This window comes from Leuresthes tenuis, unplaced genomic scaffold (assembly GCF_036924035.1).
Source record: "Leuresthes tenuis unplaced genomic scaffold, fLeuTen1.0.hap1 SCAF_10, whole genome shotgun sequence".
Taxonomy (NCBI): Eukaryota; Metazoa; Chordata; class Actinopteri; order Atheriniformes; family Atherinopsidae; genus Leuresthes; species Leuresthes tenuis.
In genome coordinates this window covers 24,039,070-24,058,702 of record NW_027325364.1, presented here as the reverse complement: position 1 = coordinate 24,058,702, position 19,633 = coordinate 24,039,070, and the positions used below count along the sequence as shown (strand labels likewise).

At 39.9% G+C, this 19,633-nt stretch overlaps 1 protein-coding gene and 1 long non-coding RNA gene across 2 annotated transcripts; both read left to right on the top strand.

Moving 5' to 3' along the window:
• Window positions 1–9,775: 9,775 nt before the first annotated feature.
• On the top strand, window positions 9,776–14,714 carry tent5aa (terminal nucleotidyltransferase 5Aa). Its single transcript, XM_072394810.1, has 2 exons — window positions 9,776–10,976; window positions 11,415–14,714. Exons 1-2 carry the CDS (start codon window positions 10,551–10,553, stop codon window positions 12,192–12,194), a joined length of 1,206 nt encoding a protein of 401 aa, XP_072250911.1. The 5' UTR covers window positions 9,776–10,550; the 3' UTR covers window positions 12,195–14,714.
• A 2,671-nt stretch (window positions 14,715–17,385) lies between these two features.
• On the top strand, window positions 17,386–17,836 carry LOC140315755 (uncharacterized). The gene is made up of 2 exons (XR_011917291.1): window positions 17,386–17,534; window positions 17,607–17,836. It is a non-coding gene; the product is annotated as an uncharacterized lncRNA (long non-coding RNA).
• Window positions 17,837–19,633: the final 1,797 nt, after the last annotated feature.

Below are 19,633 nucleotides of genomic sequence, written 5' to 3'. Positions count from 1 at the left end.
CGTCAGATTTTGTCAGCAATCACATTTCGTTATAATGTCGGCTTGTTGATTAGCAGATTTTTTGATCATTGTTGTGGTTCAGATGTTAAGAGCCTCCTTCCTTCTTTCTTCGTCTCTTATCTTTTCTGCTAAATACAAAATCTGTCCAGGCAACAATGGGCTTAAATGGAGGTAATGGGAGAGCATTCCTCACAAGATGGCGTCCAGCATACAACACGTCCCCTCTACAATGTAAACCTTTGCTCTGTAAACTAATTTTGCTGTTATAGTTAACTTTACCTTTTTGCTTTTACAGTTGTATTTTTAATGTTTTGTTTGTTTTTGTTTGTTTCTATAGGTATTGTTTAAGGACAGGGTCTTCTATGGAAACAGAAAGAGTCCATGCCTGAATTTTTCATAACCTCACAATCACAAGTTCATCATGTCATTATCTCAAACTAACAATAAGTGCTTTGTTGTGATAATGGGTTAATATATATTTTTTGTTTGGTTTAGTAAAGTTTCTTTTCCCTACGCCGCAAACAGTGGGATTGCCTGAAGGGCAGAGTATGTTAAGCTCTTATCTACGCCCACCCCCAGACGCCGCTATGTGCTCAAGAGCAAACATTTACTAAACAAAATTAGACATTCTTCATACCTTGACTTAATACATTAATGTAGATCAACCCCAACTGTCATAACAGCAAAAATTAACAATAAAATTGAAACCAAGCCCCATTCATTTTCGAGCTCATTGAAGAAACCAAAATGTACAAACATGATAGCAGGTCGTGATCTTGAGAAAACAAAAAGACTGAATTTTCATTAAAACTAGATAGATAATATTTTTATCAGGAAAAAAACAAGCTTTCTCTTCTCTAAGTAACACAAAAATCAACTCGTGATTTTGAGATAATGGCAATGAATAAATAAATCCAAGCAGAATGCTGTCAGCTTCCGTAGTTACTTTTAATCATTAGACATATTGCTTTCTGTTAATCGTTTATCCTTTATTCTTACTGTCTACCTACATTCATCCACCTATTAACCATTATCCATTATTTTTAGCTGCGGTATTTGTTGTGTTCAGCCTCTCAGCTTCTTTGCAGCATTTTCAGCATTCGTCATAGCAACAGATCTTGTTCAGATATTAAAACTGACTTGTGGACTATGTGGAAGTATACTTTTCACCAAGTAATTTAATTTATTTCAATTAGTTAACCTACTCAACCATATTTCCGTGCTTCCCCCTGACAACTGCATGAGCCTTTGATCACACTGGTTGGAAATCACTGCAGTAGACTTCAGCAAGGAAAAACCCTGACAGATCAGTGCAGCATTGCACTGCATTTAAGGAAGGTGCTGTCTTCTTTTTGGAATAAGTGGAGGATAAGCCCTGATCATCCAGTCATCTTGCCAGGCACATGGAAAAGTCATAGGGCTGTCCTCCAGATGGAGCAGATAACTTCAGGATTAATTTGTTTATGGAGAAAAAGGGACGTTCCAGACGCTCCTACATTGGAACAGCTCCTACTTTCCCAACCTGCTGTCTGGACAGTGTCAAGTTCACGCAAAATAACGGGTAGAACCTCATTAAATACAGCCATCGCCCATCGGGCTGCTTATCAGTAGTATTTACTATTCAAGTCTTATAACTGTAAATTATTTTTAAGTGGATCTCAAACTTCTACAAATGACTTTATCCACAGTTATGAATGTTATGCTATCAAACATCATGCGATCATATAAATTAGAGAGCTGTTTTTGCTACTTCTAACATTTAGTAATTTTGCAACAGTAACAGTGCCACACTTTAGTTACAACCCCTGGCAGTTTGGTTACATCCCCCTGGCAGTGATTTTGGAATCACCACTCTTATAAGATGTTTATTCAGCTCATTTAGAGAGAAATGGAATAACTTTGTCATTTTTATTTCTAAAACAAATACCTTCACAAGTCTAAATACACAAATTAGCCTGCTGTTAAAAGTGAGTTTTCCAAGCCTGGCTGATTGGCAGTAAACATGGCACATTCATACACATTATTGATGGCACGTTTACTGTTATCAAGCCCTCAGTCCCAGGCCTATACTCTGACTTCCATTTGAGCATCTCAACCTCTTTAACAGTTTGAGCAGTTACACATGGTTCTGTTTCTTGTTCAGCCTCTCTCTTTTATTATTTATCTCATTTTAAGCCTTAACACAGTAGTTTGATAATTTGGTGATATATGCAGTTACTTTCTTATTAGAGAAGAACTTTAACTCACCAACAGGTCCTAGACAGCTTGCCGAAATCAGCATATAGACTGGAACCACAACAAGGGGAGCTGGCCTGACTCGGTACAACAGAAACCAAATCTGGTGCTGATTATCAGTACAGCACATTATCAAGCTTGGCCAAAACGTAGTACCAACAAGCCCTCAGTAAAAGCCCTATTGGCTTGATTTCAAACAGATAAAGGCAAGCAGTTTGTTAGCTGCAAGCTAATCATCCTTGTATATTTAAGACACACAAATTAATCTCAAATAGAAACTAAAACAAAAGTTTTCCTTACCTGTCAAATTGTCATTGAATCCTTGAAATTGTTTGTAACTACTGAGGCTGAATAGAGGGTCGAAGTTGACATGCCACTGATACACCCCTGAAGCGGAAAAACAAAGGTAGTCATGCAGCTGAACTGTTGCGTATGCTTTAAGTATGAATTTGACTAAATCTAATTCAGTTCAATGACACATAAGTTGCAGCAGTATGAATCATTTAACATATGCTATTGTTATAGATAACTAAATTCAATCTAAAAAACTTGTAGAAAGTTAGTGTAGCAGAGAGAGGTGTGGTAGAAATCTTTGGAGATCATCAATGGATTAGGGGTTGTTTTTGTTGCATGGCAACAAGTCATCTGCACACACAGCGTCAGTACGTAACTCAGGTCAACTCTGACACCCGACAACAGTGACACGTCCAAAATTACACCATCTGTTGTTAAAAAGCATTGCAATCCCTGCTCATTCACTGTGACCTCTCTGCCTGCTCGAAAAGTTCTACAGTTAAGTAGAGAGCTGTAAGAGTTGTTCTTGTGGCCATGTCTCATAGAAATAAAAAGAAAAGGCGTTTCTTGATATTCCTGCTGCGTCCTCATCAGGGTGCCAAGCTTGTCCGTTTAATCCGTCAGTGATCTCACGCTTCCTATGATGATCGAGAGAAGAAATGGAACAAACTGCCTCCTCATTTATCTTCCTTTTGTTCCTGCTTTGCATACTTGAGCTCAATCATCAGCTCCCACATGCAAACAACTCTTACACTGCCATGGTTATGCATCATAACATTGTAAAAGAAAATGAAGGATGAGGATGAAAAGAAAAAAAAAGAAGCACCATGGTGCAGAACACCGGTCTTACTAAGAACAGAATCAGGTTAGTCTGCAACGATGTCTAAAACCACACTGTTGTTTGGTGCTAAGCTGTCTTGGTTTGTATGCTAAGCTAAAGTAACTGGCTGTAATAGCTTCAGATTTACTGTAAAGATGTTGGTGTACTGTCAATCTTCTCATTGCATTCTCTGCAAGAAAGAAAAAATGCTAAGTCCTCCCAAAATGACAAAGTAGTCCTTAAGTAAATCAAGACAGAAAATATAGATGTTGTCTCACAGATTTATTTTCTTTCATTCCTTGATCTCAAATGACAGCCGGGTCATGTTGTTAGAGTAACTGGACACACCCATGACAGATGCGCAGTGCACTCAGGCATGCAGTTACAATGAAACAGAGTAGAAAATCACATTTTAAAAGCCCTAAAGTAACAAGTGGGGCTGTTTGATGTGGATGTCTTCCAGCATGGCTTCAGCGTGATTTGAGCTTCCAGGTGGAGGAGACGCTGTCATACCTCTGGATCAAAAGACAAGCACATACAGTACTAAGATCTCAGCATGTCTGTAGCATCTATCAGAAACTCAAGTGCTTTAGCAGCAGCACTAAGCAGCTTTACTGCATCTGGTTCTGCAGGCTGCAGGATCACAAATAATGAGGAAGATTAGGTGAGATGAATCCTCAGTTTTCTTGTGAAATGAGACCCCTTCTGTAACCTTCAGCTTTATTCTGTCAGAATATTTCCAAACCACACACGGCACACATGCCATCCCTACTGGATCAAAAAAGCTGAAATAAAGGTGTCCTCTGTGCAGGAGTGACTCCACCTAACCATACAGTACTTTTCCCTAACAGCGGAGCGATTCCCCAGCTTTTTGTCATATGGGGTCAGAAGCAGTTTGACTGAATAGGGCTGGAAGTCCCATTTCTGCCCCTGTGCCTCTGATCCACAACAAGAACTAATTCTGCCATCAGCAGTGGGAATATCTCAGGGACAAACTGACCCTGAAGAGAGGAGTAAGGAGAGCTGAGAACAATCAGTGGATCTTTGTTTTCTTCTTACATTATCACTCACATTTTCCGAACCAGTGTCTCAGAAAGTACATGCCCATATGTGAGACCATTGTCATGCTGCTGAGTTTCTGAGGGCAGCTGTTTCGCATCAGATTTGTTGCCCAGTTATTCCGTCCTCTTTTCTTCTCCTTGCCACACCAGCAGCAGAAAAAGAGGATTTCTGCTTGTACTTCTATTGACAGTTTGATACTGCATTTAAATCTCATACAATCCTCACAGCTAACTTTGCACACATCAACTGGGACTCTTTGCACCTTGCAGGCAATGTTTCATCACATCTCAATGTTCTTCTGGCTTCTTTCCCCATTCTCTTTTCTTGGACAGCGTCAAATGAGACAGAAATTCTTAGAAAAAGAGACCCTAATGTCTCTCTCCTGAAAGATTTTAGTGAACCAGCGAACATACAGAATCTAATCTATATGTATTAGGTTTCCCCTCAGTAAATCTACGAGTTGTTGCTTACTTAAATCTTTCCTAATCAGATTTCAGGCTGTTGTTAATGATAATTAACATTCCTATAAGCTCTTTTCCATTTCAAAGAGGAAACAAAGCTCAACCATAACTTAACTAAACATGACAAAACACACACTGAGATTGAATTAAACAAAATATCAAGAAAAAAATAAAATAATAATACATGATACCTTTTTACATTGTTAATTTTTTTATTATTGATGACTTTAATTGTTTTTATTGGAGGCATGTATATATATATCTATCTATATATATATACTTTTATATATCTCTCTCTATATATATATACACATATATATGTACATACATATATATTACCGTTTTGTACCGTATATTGCATGTTACCATAATACTTTAAATTACATTATAGAATTATATATACATTATACATTAAACTCCCACTCAAGACTTCATAGCCTCTTCCTCCATTAGCAGTCAAAGACTTTGCAAGTATTATTGTCTGAATGGCAGGCAAAACCTAGAGGTTAGTTCTGCTAACTGCTATGTTTGAGGTTGCAGATTCAAGACTTGGATGTGTTGTTTAATGAAAATAGAGCACAAAGCGGTGAAACGGAAAAGGCAAATAAGAGAAGGAAAGACAAAAACAGTTCTGAAACTAACGAAGGCTAAAGTATTTGCAAAAGCAAATCAGAAATAGCAAATACAAAACCAGTGCAAAATTACAGATACAGCCTTTTTGAGAAAAGGCAAAAGTGAAATTAAGGTGGGAAAAAAATGTAAAAAAAATATCATATAGAAATTAATTATTTTCAGACCGCTGGGATAGGCTCCAGCCCCCCCATGACCCGATCGACAGATTAAACGGGTATAGAAAATGGATGGATGCATGGATGGAATTATTTGCATTATATAGAAATTTTCCTTTATTTTCTTATTATTTTACTGGCTTATACTTTTTTGTGGCACTCCTATCTTTCCATATTATTTACCTACTATGTGAATATCAGTATTCCTTCTGACATTTTTTCCACTCAACAAAGAGTATCTGAGGATTAATTTCAAAATATTTACAAGGACATTTTTAATTAGCCACCTAGCTGCTAGTGTTTAAACTCTCCCCTGCTTTGCAGCTACACTGAAAAGAACAAAAATCTAGTTATGATTGTCTAACTTTGCAGTTAGTTTAGTTAGCCCGTCATCGGTTAATTAAGTTACCTCAGCAGTTTTGCTGCTTTAACGGACAGTTATTTATCTGTCAGCTGAAAGTTAGCCGCTTTTTTGTTGTAAGTTATTTTGTGGCATTGTAACACACATTTGAAAATAAGGTATCTGCAATAATAAAATGTTTTGAAGCTGTATCCGCCACTTTTGACAACTTGAAAGCTGTAGAAGCAGCATACAGATGTCTTTGCCTCTGGATATGATGGACAATTGTCTATGCACTCGTCGAACAGTTACGCAATATTTTTGTTGTTCTTTTTCTATTTACCTGCTTACTGAAGGTCAAAACTGTTCAATGAGAGGCGTGAGAGTGAGTCTTGGTAAATGTCGGAATAATCAAACCCCGACCACTCCAGGACCCTCATTCTGCTGTGTTCCAAAAAGTTTTGGACCAATTGGGAAGTGTGATTCAGGTAATTTGATTAAAACTTCAACTTGATTAAAACCCAGATTGGAACCGAATTTCCACATATTATAACTGTCAACAGATTGAAACAGCCAGAAAAGCAGCATCCGTGTGCTAATAGCTCAGGTTTTGTCTCAGCAGACCAAAACACAGACTTCCGAACCTCCTCCCCCTGTTTTATAGGTTCACAGGTGAAATTCATTCAAGCTTTAATGTACAGCTGTGTAAGTGATGGACTGTCCCTTGGGTGACTTTTTTTCTTTTTAAAACCATTGACAACAAAGAGCCTTCTCAACAATCTTCCTTGGAATTTCAGATAATGTGTGTGTGGTCAAACTTGTGACCACACACACATTTGTTTCCATCTCAGTGTGTTTACTACTTTGCAATCATGAGACAATGCAGCTGTTTTTTTACTGTAATTTTTTTTTTTAATGGCAGCCACCACCATTGAGATGGTCCCGCTATCTGCGATCCAGGCTTGTTTTTTTTAAAATTACTTTCATGAAGACTTATATAAGACTTGTATGAGCGGTGCCTTTCAAATTAGGCTTCAACTGCCACCAGCTCTGTTCTTTGGAGTCCATTAAATAGAGTTAAATGCTTACTGATTGAGCATTTCAAGTCAAATGGGATGCAGATGTACTTTGAAAACTGAATGTTTTCAATAGGCTACAATTTCATGAAAAATTAACATTAGAGCCAATAATTTTGACCACCCCGATTCTCAGTTTTGATAGTTTTTGTCATTTAAAACCTACCTAATTGCCCCTTTCTATTTATATGCAGCAAGTTTGACTCTGCTAAGTGCTATGAATGACGTTAATACTGGAGATAATTTTAGGAAAATGTTCTCCATCTCTTTGGTAGCTAACAATTTTGACCTTAACTGTAAACAGTGAGCTGTTACTCACCGTCAGCTCCTTGGCAAAATGAGTGAAGTTGCAGGCACTAATCACAGCAACCTGATAAACTGTCCAACTGCTATCACGTTGTTATTCGATACATGTTCATGTTTAAATGTTTACAGAAATCTTTAGACAATTTTTGAGTGTATTTATATATATATACATGAACACACACACACATATATATTGAATGATACAATTATTCATTTCAGAATTGTTGGGGGCGTAATACCGTTCAGCACTATTTTACCATATTTTGAATCTCTTACCACTATGTATGATTGAGCTGCTAAGAAAACAGGTTTTACTTTTATTCCTGCTTATAATTATTAAAATTCTGATAAAAACTTCACTCACATTAATGATCTTTTAAGCATCAAAATCTGCATTTGATTTGATGTTTTATATTGATCTGCATTTTCCAGTAATAACCCTTAAGAGACGATTAGTTCTTTTGCATATCTTGTTTTTATCTGTGGAAATTAATATTTTTAAGTACTAAAGTCACCAGGAGTAAAAATACATAAAGATCTGATTATATTAGATATTGGAGATTAATGATGAAAGTGATGTTTGATAAGTCCATCCTTGGACCAAGGCCTGACCTGAGAAAAAAGAAAAACTCAAAGGCAGCAACAATGTTGCATTCTATGGCAGATAAATCCAACTCATGCAGAGCAAAGATACTGGAAAACAAAACAGGTCTCTCTTTTTCTCTTTATCTTTTTATTGGGCTGATCTGTCCAAAAGATGTTTCATAGGCCCAGGAGGCAAACTTTGTAGGATTGTAAAAGATTGCTTCATGAGGAATAGTGGAAGAATCTTTTCAGAGCATCCAGGGCAGGAAAGCTGCGTCTGGATGTGGAAAGCTTTTCTTCTCTTTTCCTTTTTTCTTTTTTTGTAATGTTTAAACAAACAAACAAAATCTTATGTAGCAGGGAAAGAATCCTTGATTTTTAAAAAATAACAGAATAACTTCAGCCCTGTCCTTCAGCAATCTCTGCATGGTGGGTCACAAGGTGTGACTCACCACCACATGGCTCTGTGTCCTGTATGTCTACACTTGCAGTTTGTCTGTGACAGCGGCTTTGGTTTTGCATTAAGTGGCTGCACTGTGCATTGGGTTGGGATGGGGTCCAGTCCCTCACGACCATGTCTCCACACCTGGGAAACACATTGACAAGGCTGCTTTCGGTCCATTTTAACCGACTAATAGTTCCATGTATATTTCCAGATGTGGGATTCAGTTTCAAAGGCCTGCGTTCAACCTGTTTTTCACATGCCAAAACAAAGTATAAAAACAAAACAAAACCTACATATGATAAATGAATACTTCAACGCAATTCAACTATGTCTGTTTCTTTCGTCTTCATGTGAAACTATTTTGTGTTCTTAAAAAAAATCTGTATGTTTGAATGTGAACAATAAAACTAATTAGGTCTGTACTGCAGAGGCAGAGCTCATGTGTGGGACTTAACACGGTGCAGCAGAGTACAGGTAGAGTACAATTTACAGGTGGTTTATGGGTGGCTGCAGTGACGCAGCTCCTCACCCTGCCAAACGGAGTGACCATAAGAACAGACCCTGTCTGTCAGATCTCTCCGTGCCCAGGTCATAGCCTCCAATTTCATCTGACCTCTGACCCTCTTAATATGCTGCCTGAGCCAGTTAGAGTCAGATGACTTTGATTGGATATTTCTGAATAGGTTTCTTTTTGAGGGACATCACACATAAAATATCATGTTACTTTAAAATCTTTTAAAGCTCTTGCTGCATGTCTAACAGGTTGTTTACAGCTGGCTGGAGACCCACCACCTGAAATGGGACTTAAAAGACCACAGGCTTAAAAGATTACTGAGAAAATATTTCCTGTCTGTGAAAAAACTTGCACTGAATAGAAAAGCTTCATTGTTAAACTTCAAACGTGATTTCAGGACCAGAATCAGCCCACAGAGGGCGGCATGGGAGCACGAGGTGAGCTGTGGAGCCATCAGCACCATGTGAAACTTTGGATACATCAGAACAGACGTTTCTAATTATTGTTAATGTTTTCATGACATGCTTTGCTTCATTACAGTTTACTTTTGATTACAAAGTTCATCATTAACACAAGAAATAATTCGTGGCTTTGTGAATAAATTCAGTTATCTTAAATGTAATTCAATAGTTTTCATATGAACGAGCACTTTAAGGTCTCAGGATTAAAAGCATTATAAGAGTATGATAAAGGCAGGCCGCGAAGCTGCTTTTAACAGTATTCCCATGTTGAGCAGTTTCGAACAGTCTGAAAGGGGGGGGGGGGGGGGGGGTGACATGGTTGACATCCAGTTGACATCCAGAGACCATACAAACCTATCTGTTGCAGAGCGCTGCTGCGCGTCAAGTGGCCAGGTAACAGTTAACTTCATCACAAGCCGTAGGAGGTGTGTTGAACTAAACAGAGTCCAGGAAAGCAAGCTGCGACTCCCGGAGCACACGCAAATTTATTAACGGGATTATTTCTTGGCAGCAGGGGGTGAGAAATTAAAGTTATGTTGGAGCTGTGCGTAAAAATCCACAAGATTCCTCCCAGGGGTTGACCGTCGGATGGAGGATTGCGCCAAAGTGCGGCTTGAGGAGCAGCTTATTCATGCAAATTCACAAAATCATAGGCGTGCCTTTGGGTGATGGAGTCACAGCCGGAAAAGCAAACCCTCTTGGTTCATCAGCGACCTTCAAAGACTGTGATGCGCGGCGTGAGGACACACTGACAACAGGACCGGGGCTAACGTTTTTAAGGCGCAAAGAGAGAGAGCAGAAAGTTAGGGCTCGTTCTTCTGTTGACTGTCTGCAGTTCTCCCTCAACTCTATCAGCAGCTCCACAGAGGCGCCACCACTCTGCTGGATCTCAGACTAAAGGCTCACTGCGCAGACGGGAACGCACTGCAGCAACTCTTACTTACAAGTCTTTAGTCTTAAATATTTTTGATAACATTTTTAGATGTTAACAGTCACTTTGGGACATTTCAAATACTCCTTAGTACTTATGCGGATGAAGTCATCGTCACCTTTGTTTTACAGAATCTGTGCGTAAAGTCGCGACCACTTATTTGTCTCTATATTGTAAAAAAAAAAAAAAAAACTTTTTAATATTTTATCAATTGCTGAGGACTTTTCCCACCATGTCAGACGACGACGGCAGCTCCAACACCAGCTGCGTGTCTGAAACAGACAGCAGCAACGTCAGTGTACTCAGCTGGGAGCAAGTGCAGCGGCTGGACGCCATTCTAACGGAGACCATTCCGATCCACGGCCGGGGAAACTTCCCCACTCTGGAGATGCAACCGCGGCAGATCGTCAAAGTGGTGCGGAGTCGGATGGAGGAGAAACAGATCCACGTCCGGGACGTTCGGTTAAACGGTTCTGCAGCCAGTCACATTCTGCACGAGGATAGCGGACTGGGCTACAAGGACCTGGACCTCATATTTTGCGCAGATATGAAAGGTGAAAGTGATTTCCAGACTGTGAAGGACATAGTTTTGGACTGTCTCCTGGATTTTCTACCCGACTGTGTGAATAAAGAGAAAATAACCCCGTTGACGTTAAAGGTACACTCACCCTAGCAACTAAACACTCTTCCTTATTTCTGCTTTAGGTGTTTACATTTAGATTTGTCATAAGATTTGATTGCCTTTGTTCCATTTCGACGTCACCACCATTTTGTGCAGCTTAAAGTGCAATTAGATTGGTGTTAGTGACAGTAAAAGGATGCTTTTCTGTGGTTAAGAGGATTGAGTTAAACCAATTTAGAAGGGATCAGTCATAGGTACTATATAAGTACATTCTATTGCATCAGTAGCATTAAAATTTGAAGAACATGTAACCATCATATGTACAAGAATAGCTATTGAATTAAATCTTGCACAACTCTAAATTAGGCCTAAATCCAAATGGCTACTAAATTACTGGTGACACCTTTAAGACTATTAATTCAATGTTAATGCTCTTTTTCTCTCCCTCTCTGTGTCCCCCACACGCATGCACAGGAAGCCTATGTGCAAAAGATGGTGAAGGTGTGCAATGAATCTGACCGCTGGAGTCTCATCTCCCTCTCCAACAACCGGGGGAAGAATGTGGAGCTGAAGTTTGTGGACTCCCTTCGGCGGCAGTTTGAGTTCAGCGTGGACTCCTTTCAGATCAAACTGGACTCCCTGCTGCTGTTCTACGAGTGCTCGGAGAACCCCATGGCTGAAACCTTTCACCCCACCATCGTGGGTGAGAGCGTGTACGGGGACTTCAGCGAGGCCCTGGACCACCTACGTCACAAGATCATCTGCACCCGGAACCCAGAGGAGATCCGAGGCGGGGGTCTCCTGAAGTACTGTCACCTGCTGGTGAGGGGTTTCCAGGCTGCATCCGAGTCGGAGATGAAGTCCCTGCAGCGCTACATGTGCTCACGCTTCTTCATTGACTTCCCTGATATTGGTGAGCAGCAGCGCAAGCTGGAGTCCTACCTTCAAAACCACTTTGTTGGCCTGGAAGACCGCAAGTACGACTACCTGATGACCCTCCACGAAGTGGTCAATGAGAGCACGGTGTGTCTGATGGGACACGAGAGGCGGCAGACCTTGGGGCTCATAGCCATGCTGGCAGTTCGGGTGCTTGCCGAGCAGAATGTCATCCCCAACGTGGCTAACGTCACCTGTTACTACCAACCTGCTCCTTATGTGGCAGATGGCAACTTCAGTAACTACTACATAGCACAGATACAGCCGGTGTTTGCTTGCCAGCAGCCTGCGTACTCCACCTGGCTGCCGTGTAACTGAGTCAGCCTCAAAGAAAGGAGGAGGGCGAAGTCTGAATTTTTTAAACAGGAGTGAGCGCAACAGTTGTGCCCGCATACCTGCAGAGTGCATTACAGCTGACAGAAAACGGAGTCCTTTGTTTGATGTTTTGCATTAAAGCTTCTATTTTAGGTCATACATTGAGTACGTATGGTAACTCGAGAACTGCTGGCTTTCACTTTAAGTGCATATTTCAGAGTGAATAGTAGCACAATGTTTTGTGACATCAGCCTCAGAATGATCCTGCCCAGGCCTACAAGGTTTGGAAAAGACTAATTTGGGCAGCTTGGATGCATCGGCTAAATGCTAATTTTGCGTTTGGTCTTGAATGTGAGCAGCAGAACTGTCACAGAGACTGATTGAGTCTGTCACCAACTGATTAGCCAGCATGTCTCTGCTGCCGACCAAACGGCTGCATCAGTGTCCTGCAGCTGACAGCTACTTCAGCGCAGCTTTCAGGGGTTTGTAGCTCAATGCCAATACACACACACACATAAACACACACCGTGGATAAAATTAAAGGTGTGATGCAGGGCTCCAGAAATGAGCACTCTGCATTTAGCTTTATATCAGCAGAACTGAGGCGACATGCCGTTATAAAACTAGTTTGGGTATCAATCAGGGTTAGGGTTAAGTTAGGCATCTCAGCCTTGCATTTGGGTACGATTCTGGTTGTTTACAGACCAAAGATTTGTTTTTGATTGTTTCTAACATTAAAACCCAATTTTGATGGGGGATGAATAAACTAAATATGAAGCTATTGTAATGTCTCTTTGCATATGTGGGCATATGTGTGTTTATAAGTGCCTCCTGCTTCTCAGCAGGCAGTGAAAACGATGAGCAGACCTTGGGACCCCACTCTGTCTGCAATCAAACAAAAGACAGTAGCACCCCAAAGGCTTGTGAATGTATATGTGAAATCATGTGCAGACAGTATTGGGGTGAAAAGGTGTGGATTTTGAATTTAAGTATCAGTCAAGTGTGTGGTTACAATGTTTACATTGTTCATGTGAATATTTGGAAATCCAAATCTTTATCTTTTCTGAGCGATTCTCTGCTTGTGTGCTGTTGTAGCTGTTATGAGAGGGGTGGATAAGTATTTTTAGGTCATCAGCAGCAAAGAAACATAAACACGATATTTCCTGTATATTTTGTACAGTGGTGCTTCTCTCTCTTTTTTTTTCTTCTCATCTAAGAAAAAGCAGATAAGAGACAGAGAGGAAAGACTGCATTCAAAGATTAGGTCCGACAGAGAGCTGCTGTGTGTGGTCTGCGTGCTTCATCCTACAGTAGTAGGATATTTGCAGAGACACCTCAGATGATGAGACACTGTTTGCTGTAGCACCCTAGCAGGGAATTCGTCGGCTGCTGCCGAAGAGCTTGAACTTAGGGGTCCGCAGGTTCAGGTTCAGAAAACGTAGTGCCAAACACTTTGCTGGCCCAGCTGAGTGCCCTAGAATTTAATACGGTAATTTGCTGATGTCGATGTTGCGCTGATATAGAAGACAGAGAGAGAGAAAGAATCAGAGAGAGAGCAAACAAGGGAAAGAAGGGAAATTGGTTAAAAGCCAGAGGGGAGAGTGATGAGTCTGGAGAGATAGGTGCAGCTGGTGATGGGGTTTATCTCTCCAGGGCTACAGGCCTTACTTTATAAACCGTCTTTGTTAAGGTCAAATTACAACTTGCTGCGGCGTGTTCCTTTTTTGGGGAGGACCGAAATGTTCAGTAATCAGCATTTGCTCTCTGTTTTAATCCTACTCTAAATAAAAAAGAGTGGAACGTGACAAACGCTACATTTTTGCAAAGTAGCTGTGGGAGACTTCATGTTGCAACTTGAGTGTCATTAGTTAGATAGCTTTATCAACACTTATCAGTGGTTTTTATGACTCACTCCACATCATTTTTGAAGATTTATATACCGAACAGTTTTTCCAGATGGCAGGTAGAAAAAGACAGTGGTGATTTTATTTTTTAAAAATGAAGATGCAGGTTTGGCACCATGAATAGCATCGAGTAAACACAGCAACAGATAGAGAAATGATCTCACTGAAAACACGTTCTGTTCTCGTTCTCTGTCTTGCATAATTTTGATAATTACTGCTCTGTTCATATGTTTGCTCACAATGTCTGTCCATGTCGATGGATTGTAAAGGCATATTGAAGTCCTAACAGCTGACTAGCTAGCTAGCTCCAGTATGTCTGTCAACTAGTGATTGTGCCTGTCAGTTAGAGATTGTGGGTTTCTGCATCGTTTTGTATGCATTGTCTCAAGTATCTGTATCTGTTCATGCAGTCTTTCAAAGTTACACTTTGAAAAAAGATCCTCGTCATGTATGTATATTTTTTATGATTGTTATTTTTATAAATGTATGAGACACTGCAGATGTCGCAGTGCTTTTGAATCTGTGATCGGGCTTCAATGGCTTTTTTGCTACGTTATGTTATGTGTCCAATGGGTCAAAAGGTTTAAGATGTTTTCCTCAATAAAATATTAGAATTCCAGCTTCATGTTGTTTCTTGTTATTCATCTGTTTGAGTCTAAATCCGGTTTACTCATCTGGTTTGGTGCAGATAGAAGCCGTCTGCCAAACAAGATAAATCACACAGTGGTTGAATAACCCGAGTTGATTGCTAGTTATTTATTTTTTCAGCAAAGAAGAATCAGAGTGTCTTTTTTCTCTGACGTCAGCCTTTTAGCAGTTTTCAGATAGGTTCCCTGCTTAGTCCCCCTGGGGGGCAAATCCCTGCCGCGGCCTGTCTGGCCCAACAGGCCCAGCCAGAAACCCATGCAGAAATGGCCCGCAGCTGCCAGAAATAGCAGTTGTTGAATGTGAGGGGATTTGTATTCACCAAAAAGAAAAAAAAAGCAATTTTAACACCTTTGTAGGGTGAATATCTTTGCCTGCTCATCACATTCTCCGTTGACAGCCCCCACCACCCAACCCCACGCCTCAATACACGCCAACGGCAGAGCAGTGATGATCAGTACTAAGGCCTGCTGTGTCCAGAGTGTCGAGCTGAAATAAAACTCGCCACAGCAGAACAGAATGTCACGCAGGTCACATGACAAACTGTCCTAGATACAAAGGCATATGGAGAAGAAATCACACAATGACTAAGAGACTCTCTGTGTGACATAGTCCTATACATAGCAGTCATGATAAGGACATTATTGGTTTCACATAAGCGCATTTACAGCTCATTAATCTGAGCCATTAAAGGAATGATTGACAGGTCCAGACTGAACTGCTGTGCATGTACAGACACATTCTCAAACAACAGTAGTTGTGTGTGTCCAGTCGTTGGTCATTTTCATTGCTAAAAAAGTGCAGAAAGGATACATTCAGATATTTCAAGCTTGTCTTAACAAACATAAACACTAAATGAGTAGGATTGTTTTAACACTGGTCAGTGGCCACGAACTGAATCTGTGGTGAATCCCCGTAGTTTTATGATCAGGTAAAGTTTGGATGCATTTTTGCACAGCATAAGGACTGTGGCTTTGATCCCTCGCACCCACATCACCCCCTAGCGGGAATGATTTACGCAACCAATAACTTTTTCAGGGCTCATGTTGGCATGTGAGTATTGCTTTACAACAGACTTGAAAAAATGTTAAGACATCCTTTTAAAAAATCACCACGACACAGCCCTGAAGCAAGAATGCTGAACAAGTGAGTGACCAGCTGTGGGAGGCACCCATTTTTGGCATTTAAAGAAAAATGCACTTCTTTGCTGAGGACTTTCTCAGCACCTTCTATCTTCTATCTACACTGATGGATATTCCCTCTGCGTCATTATTGTGATGGAAGAATAAAACAGTGCTTTTTCTTCTTTGCAACAGTACATATTAGGGCGGCTGGATTAAAAAAAGATGAATATCTGTGAATATCTGAGGTTTTTCCTAACCACCCCAACACTTAATATAAGTAGAGTCACATTGTTTTGCCACTTCTCTGTTTTTGATTGCTTCAAATGTTGTTTTTACCTGTTTCTGTCTGTCTGTCTTTCTGCAGTAAAGCACTTTGTAAGCCAGGTTTTAGAATGTGCCATATGAACAAAACCTTATTTTACTTTAAGTTTAAACATATTTACTGGTTTACCTTTCACAGGAAAACATAAAAAAACAAACAAACACAGTTTTGATACCAGTCATCACTATTTTCAAGTTATTAGAAACTGAAAAAAACAAATCAATTTTAATTCATTCACAGTGAAACATGCACACATCGTGTAATTGAACCAAACCGAAACCTATGATATCATTGACTGTGTTGTGTAAAAGGAAAATAAAAAGCTGTACTGATCAATATTTATTTTTTTTTATTTATTTATTTTTTTTATCAATATTTTTGATATCAACAATGGATTCACTTTGACCTTACTGTAAAGTCAAAGGGTGTAAAGGGTGCCACTTGTGGTGAAACCAATGAAGCCATTTTTATCAGTTTTTGAACCAGCAACTTTATTGTTTTGGTTTATTTAGCAGCTAAATTACATTTTTTCTCTCAGAGAGGATTTACTTTAGTAGAAGTCCAGAGGGGTGTTCCACGAACATAGCTAAAGAAAGCCAGGCTGTATCGGGAAAGCCTCGCTTAAACTAATGCCATCTCCCAATTAAGCCTCAAGTCATTCCACTAAGACATGTCAGCTGCATCTAATCGAGGCTAATTCAAGCGAGGCTTTCATAGCCTGGCTATGTAGGAAGCCCTGACGAGTGGGTGGAAGGCAAGAGCTGTCATTTTCTCGGCAGCTGAACAAAGAATGCTGATGGAGCTGTATGAGGAGAGGATTTTAAGTGTCATCACCAGAAAAGGTAATTAGCTGTGATCAATAAAGCCAGGGAAACGGCTGCAAACAATTGCGACAGACTAAATGCGTAAGTTATACAAGTTTCATACCATCGTCAATTGTTACATGTTTATTTCACTGTTCTCATGTATTTATGCTCTCTTCTTTGTGTTATACATTTTCTTTTACATAAAGCATGCTGAATTGTCTCTGTATGAGATGTACTTCACACATATACTGGCCCTGCTCAGTTTATTAATAACCCAATAATCAAACATGAATCATCATACTTTGTGACTAGCACAGTGGTTCTGTTTGCAGTTTTATGACCCCAACACATCTCGGGCATTCGATGATGAAACTGTGTCTGTAGACACAGAAATGCCACAGGCAGGCTATTAATTATTAAAAATGTGAAACGGTTTAGACGCGTCTGCAGTCTACCTATTCTATACCAATAGGCCTAATTATCACCAAAACACTTTACTGCAGGTTGCAACAGGAACACAAATTCCAGCATCAAAGAGTGAAGTAAGTAACTCTTCACATTACTATCACTGTCTACATACTTTGTTGCTCACAGGCACATTTCCTCTATCACAGGATGTCCGAACTCTGTACAAACGGAAACTTCTGTTGGGTATAGCGAGCACCAAACTAGATATGGAATAGAAGAAACTGAAAATAAAAAAAGATCAAGCTAGAGATTATGAAACTGGAGAGGGATGCAAGTATGAATTATGACAAAGGAGAAGGTCATGGTGTGAACTGTATTTAATTCTGTTTTCTCTCCACAGCTTGAAAAACTTGAATGATTAAACAATTCAACACAACTTGAACTCGAAACTTGTCATTATTATACGGTTCATGCAAAGTGTCAGAAATTTCTTTCTACATTTATATTCACAGTGGGGTGCCATGACCTAACGTTTGGAAATTATACATTTTCTCTGTTCATTTAGCCTTCTTACACTTGCTCTAACTTAAACTGCCTCTGTATCAATGCTAAATTATGAAAAGGAGTCCTAATTTCCACGGAAATCTGTGTCCCTGTATTGGTCTCTCACTGTGTCAGCAGAAACTGAGTCCTTTCAGGCTCTGGAACCTGCAGGGAATCAAACAAGAAAAGACTTGAGCCTGAAAAGTTGTAAATGTACAACATATGAAGTATACTATTAATTTAAGATAGCTGTCAGAAGTCAGCCATGGTGCCTGAGAACTTGAAGCAATCAACCTGGATTTAATTTGGCCAAATATCATTTCTATCCATGCCCTTGGTTTAGCATGTACATGATTGAATGCCCTCTCCTTGTTCCTGGATCTGGTTATGGCGTGAGGAGGTACAGCCAGCATGCATAGCCTCTGTCCCCAAGCAGGACACCATTGAACTCTCCTGCAGAATAAGAGAAATGTTGGTTGGCTATACATGTGTTAAGACTTGGTGTCTTATATGTGCCTTATATGGCTATCTATAATAAAGTATTATGAGCACTTTAAATTCTTTAAGATGACCTCTACACCTGACCTCTAATTTGATAACCAACATTATGCCTATGCTATATACACCTTATTTCAAAAGTACACTCCTTCGGGTAAGTTAAATTCTCACGCCTTGTGCAAAACTCTGTGCCAGTGAGGATGCTCGGAAGATCCTAGAATCGTGTACTGATCCTGGCCATTTAGCCTCAATGTTGGAAATTAAATGACCTCCACAGATCACCAATAACGTTGGGGAAGCCTGAGGGAGATGATTAACTTAATGCAAATACGTCAGCCAGTAGGTTGTTTTACATTATCGGCTATTGTAAATGTGGAGCAGCAGCCTGAAAGGACCTGTCCCCCATTTATCTGAGTCTGCTCCTGGGTGGGTGTAGATCGGGTGTTTGTGAAATGTGGGATGGATATGTAATAAGGTATTAATTAGTTTTAATGACTACCATGTTCTTTTTAATTTAATTTCATGTTCAGAACTGAGTTGCGGGAGTGCGGAATTCTACCTGGTAGAACTTTCTTTCGGGAGTCTGTTTCAGCCGGTCAGACATTCTTTGAGACACAGCTAAGCTAAGCTTGAACGTTAGCCTGTTCAGGAGCAGTCTAATTCAATTTAATTCAATTTCAATTCTATTCAATTCAGTTTTATTTATATAGCGCCAAATTACAACAAATGTCATCTCAAGGCACTTAAATAATATAGTCCAATTCAAGCCAATTGGAATTCAATTCATTGTTCAGCGGCATAAATTACCATGGTTACTCCCCCCCCCCCCAGTTGCCAGCTTACTATCAGTTTAAAAGATTTGTGCCTTCAGGTGCTTCTGGTGCTTCTGGTGCTGCTAGTCTCTGTCTCAATTTCAAACACGACTGCACTTAATCCTCTCTTCAGAGCCCATCTCATTTGTGGTTTTCTCTTAAGAAGTCAGATTGATGTAAAGGCGCCAAAGAACTTAAATCTCTGGTCCTTAATTTGAGATGCGGCATCAAATGAAGTAGCCTGCTTAATTTAAGGGGAGCTTTGATTTAAAGCGGTTAAAGAATCTTACCACAGGAGCTAGCTGGTACAGAGTGGTAGCTGCAGTAAATTGGGGTGAATCCACAGTGAGTTTTAAAAAAAAATTATTATAATCACCCGT

What these genes read in the sequence shown, in the direction of transcription:
- tent5aa (XM_072394810.1), top strand. Translation starts at nt 10,551, where the DNA reads ATGTCAGACGACGACGGCAGCTCCAACACCAGCTGCGTGTCTGAAACA. An exon ending in TAACCCCGTTGACGTTAAAG is followed by an intron (nt 10,977 to 11,414) that starts GTACACTCACCC and finishes ACGCATGCACAG; the next exon opens with GAAGCCTATGTGCAAAAGAT.